The sequence below is a fragment of the Silurus aristotelis genome (genome assembly GCF_946808225.1).
Source record: "Silurus aristotelis genome assembly, chromosome: 9".
In the NCBI taxonomy this organism is placed as follows: Eukaryota; Metazoa; Chordata; class Actinopteri; order Siluriformes; family Siluridae; genus Silurus; species Silurus aristotelis.
Window position 1 is genome coordinate 24,372,516 of NC_139582.1, and position 6,892 is coordinate 24,379,407.

The following is a 6,892-nucleotide window of genomic DNA, read 5'->3' on the forward strand; positions in this document are numbered from 1 at the left end:
CCCTGTGGTTGTGGACCTCTGATCTACAGTTTACCAGAGGGGCCCAAATGTTTTTCTTGATTGAAGGCTGTTGGCCAAAAATACATGTTGCATTATTTAAACTGTATTATGTATTATATTATAAAAATAAAATGTAAATTAACATTTGTATTGTTTGTAATAATAACTGCAGAGGGCAAGTTGACAATCATGCTTTAAAAAAATACAGAAATTTTGTTTATTTGTGAAGATATAAGCATAAATTTAATTTAGTATAATAATTAAGTGATATATGCATAAATTAAATATACATACATCGAAAGCAAGCATTTGAACGTAGTAAAGCCACCATAAATCACGTTCGAAAACAGAGAAGTTACTGTTGTAGTAGACAAATGCTATAAAATAGAATGGAACAGAGAAAAACATCAAGCTAACATGCTTAATAAAAGGAAAAAAATGTGCATTGGTGTGCAAATGCATAAACATTCACTGAAAAACAACAACAGTGAGTAAAAATATAATAGTTTACTGCTGCTGTTATTTGCTGCTTTTAGATTTCCTGTTTGTTCGCACCGTTTTAATTGAAGTGTGACTGTCCCTAAGTTACAAACAGTTTACACCATTTTCACATGATGAGGATTATACAGTTTTTGCTAATGTTTACGCTAAGCCGTAACTTGAGCAGCCCAAATAATCGATAACGCATTTGTTGCCAATGAATTTAATTAGCGATTATTATCGATTTTATCGAATAAGTTGTGGCTACACTATATCAGACCATAGAAACAATCCCATTTTTACTACAATATAGTAGAATACAGCTATATGCTTGCAATATGCAGCGACCTCTAATGAGAGACATGAAGCTGCTCCTTATTTTTTATAATTTGGAAAAACAATAATATGTTTTTCCATATTGGTCTGACATACTGAGAGTTTTAGATTATTTCTTAGTTCACACTTGGTCAAATTCATCAGTCTGCTCACAGAGGTTTTTGTAGCTTAAAATGTCATGTTCAATGGTAAACTAGATATAAATCTGTCAATTAGTTTTCTTGTTTTTTAAGCCCCTCTTCTCATACATGGCATGGAGGGCCAAAACAAAAAATCACCACAGGACAACTTTGGCCCATGTGCCCTAGTTTGGGCATAAAATCCCTTAGGAATATAAACCAAAGTAAACCCTCAGGAATATTTAGTTTGTTTAAAACTCAATCTAAAATTCAACAACAGTGAAGGTAATTTTATTATTTTACTCACTATTTTAGAATGATATTTTCTTTGCTGCTGCTGACTTAAAAATTTGCAATACGTATATGAAAAATGTAATGTCTGCACACATTGTGAAGCATACAAATAGTGGAGAACAATCAGATATATTTTTAAGTAAAGAAAGTAAAAAAAAAAAAAAAAGGGAAGTAAGATAAGATAAAGGGGATACAAGAAGATAAGATCAAATAAGATATACCTTTATTCACCCCACAGTGGGTAAATTTCTGTGTTGCAGTAGCAAAGAAAAAGAAATGTGCAAATATATATATATATATATATATATATATATATATATATATATATATATATATATATATATATATATATATATATATATATATATATATATATATTAAAAGAAGCATAATACAGTATGTAGAACAAAATGTATAAATACAATAAAGGAAAGGAGTTACGCTATCAAACATATTACACATAGGTAATATTTCAAATTATTGTTATTGTACATTTATTGCTTAAAAACGTTGTTATTGTTATAATTGCACAGTTAAACACAATAACAGTGTATATTTTGGTGACTGGTTCACTGGAAGCAGTTCTGATTGTAAAGTCTAATAGCAGCCGGGAGAAAAGACCGTCTGTATCGCTCCTTCAGACACTTAGGGTGTAACCGTCTGTCACTGAAGGAGCTGCTCACAGATTAAACTGTTTTATACAGGGGGTGAGAGTCGTTCTCCAGTAATTAGGATCGTTTAGCTACCATCCTCCTTTCTCTTACCTCCTGTAGAGTGTCCAGGGGATTCCCCAGGACTGAGATGGCCTTCCTGATCAGCTTGCCCAGTCTCTTCCTGTCTGCAGTAGAGATGCTGCTGCACCAGCAGACCAAGTCAAATGTATTTCTATAGTGCTTTTCACAACAGACATTGTTTCAAAGCAGCTTTACAGTGTTAAGGTGAATGATGTGCATTTATCCCTGATGAGCAGCCATAGCGACTGTGGCAAGAAAAAATTCCCTTAAATGTTATGAGCAAGAGACCTTGAGAGAAACCAGACTCAAAAGGGGAACCCATCCTCATTTGGGTGATATCAAGAGTGTGATTACACCATAGAAGACGGCTGAGGCCACCACAGAGTCAGAAAAGGTCTTCAGTAGCTCTCCCTGCACTCCAAAATACCTTAGTCTCCTCAGCAGAAAGAGTCTGATCTGTCCTTTCTTAGAAATTGCCTCAGTATTATCTGTACAGTCCATTTTGCCATACCCTAACTGCCGACATATATACACCCCTAAACTAATACCTTATATAACTTATTTGCTTATATTTCACAATTCATTCTTTTTTCTCTATCAGTGTAAGGCATCTTTACTTGACAATATTATCCCTCTCTTTCTTGCAAAAACATTCTAGAGCCATCAAATTGTAAGTGCATCTCCTGTGCAAAACCTGCTTCAAGTAACTTCACAGACTTTTAATTGGATTCAGGTCTCGTCTTTGGCTTGGTCATTCAAATACGTTGATTTGCTTTTGGTGAAACCATTACTTTGTTGATTTGAATGTTAGTGTATGGTAATTGTTATGTTAAAAGGTAAAAGACATTTTCATTTTCAGCTTAACGGCAGACTTGATGAAAAGCTCCAGATCTCGATGAAGAAAAGCAGCTCAAAAGCATGATAGTTTCACTGTCATGCTGCATTGTTGGGATCTGCTTCCATTTTGCACCAAACATTCCTTTTGTAATTAGTTTTATCACATTTCCCCACATAAATCAGGGTGAGTAAAGTTAACTTAACTCAATTTTTTTGTTTGTTTTTTTGAGAAAGGGCTTCTGAAATGATTTATCTGTATGTACACTGTATGTAAATTTGCAGTCCAATGACAGACAATACATTTGAAATATAAGAGCAATTGAAGCATGTGAAGACAAAAGACACTGTCATACTGATCAACATTTATTACAACATAACATGTATATACAGTAAAAGAGACAGTACAAATGGAAGGGATGCTGATTTAGAAGCACTTCCTGTGGACAATGGAGGGACCGGCCTCATCGTACTCCTGCTTGGTGATCCACATCTGCTGGAAGGTGGACAGGGAAGCCAGGATGGAGCCACCGATCCAGACGGAGTACTTACGCTCAGGGGGAGCAATGATCTGTAGTAAGAGAACATTTTGTTGAATTTATTTATTTATTTTAATTTGCATGATCAACTACATTCAACCAAAAGTGTTGAGTCTAATGTCAGCTTCCTCTTACCTTAATCTTCATGGTGCTGGGGGCCAGGGCAGTGATCTCCTTCTGCATACGGTCAGCAATACCAGGGTACATGGTGGTACCACCAGACAGGACATTGTTGGCGTACAGGTCCTTACGGATGTCAATATCGCACTTCATGATGCTGTTGTAAGCGGTCTCATGGATACCAGCAGACTCCATACCTGTGGTTCAATAAGATTTCGGTTAACATAAAGTATAAGTACATGGATTTAAATATTGGAATCATTCATTTCTTAGGTAATTATCTTATTTGACTGTAAAGAAAAAAAAATATCACCATGTTCAAATTTAAAAGTGAAGCTCACCAATGAAAGAGGGCTGGAAGAGGGTCTCAGGGCAACGGAAACGCTCGTTACCAATGGTGATGACCTGACCATCGGGAAGCTCATAGCTCTTCTCCAGGGAGGAGGAGGAAGCAGCGGTAGCCATCTCATTCTCGAAGTCCAGAGCCACGTAGCACAGCTTCTCCTTGATGTCACGCACGATCTCACGCTCAGCTAAGAAGGGCAGGTTTTAGAAGAATGATGACTGAACTGAAAACCTTCACAAAATCTACACACTACACAACAATTATATCCAGTACTTCCTTGAATATAATTCTACAAAGATGCATGTTTGTTTTCATAGGTACAACAAAAATCCAAATATACTTTTGTTCAAAAAAATAAATTTCTTAAAAAATATGGTTCCTTAAGGTTTCTTGGAGTCCTTAATGACTGTTAATACCATGCTTGATAGCTGGATACCACATTGATACCATGCGTGACAGCTTAATACCATAGCTTGATACAATGATATCCAAAAAACATTTAACATTTTTAGAGACTCTCTAAAGAGTGTGACAAATTAAATGTTTATTTGATTTGGTCGCACAACTTACCAGTTGTGACAAAAGAGTAGCCTCTCTCAGTCAGGATCTTCATCAAGTAGTCAGTCAAGTCGCGACCGGCCAGATCCAAACGCATGATGGCATGGGGGAGAGCGTAACCCTCATAGATGGGCACGTTGTGGGTAACACCATCACCGGAGTCCAGCACAATACCTGCAGAATGCAGATTTTAGCCACACATGCATTCTGTCACACAGAAATCCCTCAGAGAATGTGTCACATCATAAATGAGCCATGCTGCTGACTTCAGTGACCAGAGATGAAGCGTTTCTTCCAGGACATTAGGGATTATTGCTAATCCTATAAAATATACTGCTCTATTGTCTCGCTGTCTGTTAAACAAACCACTGTGCATGTTTAATTCATGTTATGTGTATTTAAAAAATGTTTGAATGGTAGCAGTACTTATTAATCACATTATTAATTATCCAGTAATAACTCACCATAGAGTCATAAAAATATTCTCCAAGTGTAAATAATGAATAATAACTAAAGACTAGATTCTGTTAACATGATTCAGTTATTTGTTTGAATTTAGCATGATTGATTTTAGCAGTCAGTAGCTTAATCATAAATTATATATTGTAGAGTCAAACTGCATTGCTGCCTATACTGACCAGTGGTACGGCCGGAGGCATACAGGGACAGGACAGCCTGGATGGCCACATACATGGCTGGGACGTTGAAGGTCTCAAACATGATCTACAAATGCACATTAGACATGTGTTAATAAAAGAGCACCTAAAAAAAACAGCAGGAAACATGGTCATGGAAGTTTAAGTACCTGGGTCATCTTTTCCCTGTTGGCCTTAGGGTTGAGGGGGGCCTCAGTGAGCAGAGTGGGGTGCTCCTCAGGAGCCACACGGAGCTCATTGTAGAAGGTGTGGTGCCAGATCTAAAAGGAATGAACAAACAGGGTTACATTTATTAAATCCAAAGGTGATGTTAGGCAATTATCTACAGATAAAGTGTACAAGGAAGCATTAAGGTTCTTATCTGATCACACACCTTCTCCATATCGTCCCAGTTGGTAATGATGCCATGCTCGATGGGGTACTTGAGGGTCAGGATACCCCTCTTGCTCTGGGCCTCATCACCAACATAGCTGTCCTTCTGACCCATACCAACCATCACACCCTGTGCAAGAAAGAGGATTAAATATGAAGGTGTATGTATTTATGCATAACTTTCCAGCTGTAGATATGTAAAGGATTTTGTTAAGGTAAGGAGGATTGCGTACCTGGTGGCGGGGCCTTCCAACAATGGAAGGGAAGACAGCACGGGGAGCGTCATCACCGGCAAATCCAGCCTTGACCAAGCCAGAGCCATTGTCGCACACAAGGGCGGTAGTTTCGTCGTCGTCACACATGGTTGGTTTCTGAGATGGTCTGTGGAAGAAACATTACATATTTATAACAAATAAATGTTTTCCAAATGTATATAAACTCGGCTTTGGGTCAGGTGAAGAGCCCAAAAAAACCCCAATACCAGCCTGCCTTGATAAAACTGGTAGTGCTAGAAAAAAATATTATTATGTTTAATCCATTTTATATTGATTTGGATTAAATTATTTATTTTTGCATTAAATTTTGGAAAATAATAGGGTGACCTATTTGCTAAAAACATCTTACCAAACTATTTATCACTGACAAAAAAAATCTCAAAAATAAAACTAAACAACTCGTTAAACTAACTATTAAAAAAAACCTTGGTGACCAGTGTTTACTCCTTCCACAGACTAATCTTTACTCCCCCCCACCCCCTTACTTAATGAAACTGTATCTCTGTAACCAAGCAGTTAAAGATTTTTAGCCTCCTAATGTAAAGCCAAAAATGCCACAACGCTGAAACCTAGATGTCTATTTTAAAGTCTATCTCTTTTTGTTTAAGGCCTATAGTGTTTCTTCTCTTCTGCTGTTTCTTATCTGAGCTCGGTGCTTGTTCACAGCAGCTGTCATCACATTTCAACACCTTGGTTTGATGTCATGGCCCCTGTCCCCTCAATTCCAAATGGCTTCATTCATGACATTCTGTGCTGTACTATGTAAATGTACCACGACAGCACAATTCATTCAGGCCCTGTCTAAATTAACAAGTAGAAACTCTTAACAACTATGGCTTTGGAAAAGAGTCTTCCTGTCATTTGTCTTATGATCGAACTTTGTTTTAAATTGAAATATATGCAATATATGTCTAAGTTCTAAACCAATAAAGCTTTACTAAATCCTGACATTTGTTTATACTTCACTGTACCTTTGAGCTAGTCATTATTAAAACTCTCATTACCACTGGTTGTTAAAATTATTCAGTAGTCATTTTGTGAATATATTAATGCACTTCTTCCTTTTTTCTAGATAAACCAACAACACCATGCACTCACCAAGTTGTCTCGCAGGACTGATGCTTCCACTGGGACAAAGTGTTGGGTGAGACAACTCCCCTTAAATAGGTCTCAGGCAAGGGGGTCTGGGGTGGAGCGTTCAGTTCGGAGAAGCCCAAATAAGAGCTTTT

General features: G+C 37.2%; 1 protein-coding gene across 1 annotated transcript; it reads right to left on the reverse strand.

Annotated features, from left to right (window-relative positions):
- Positions 1 to 3,142: 3,142 nt before the first annotated feature.
- Positions 3,143 to 6,892, reverse strand: actc1b (actin alpha cardiac muscle 1b). Its single transcript, XM_083550258.1, has 9 exons — positions 6,762 to 6,892; positions 5,622 to 5,769; positions 5,390 to 5,518; positions 5,166 to 5,276; positions 4,999 to 5,083; positions 4,373 to 4,534; positions 3,798 to 3,989; positions 3,472 to 3,653; positions 3,143 to 3,368 (listed from the first exon to the last, which is right to left on the reverse strand). The coding sequence occupies exons 2-9, from the start codon at positions 5,748 to 5,750 to the stop codon at positions 3,225 to 3,227; spliced, it is 1,134 nt and encodes a 377-aa protein (XP_083406384.1). The 5' UTR covers positions 5,751 to 5,769; positions 6,762 to 6,892; the 3' UTR covers positions 3,143 to 3,224.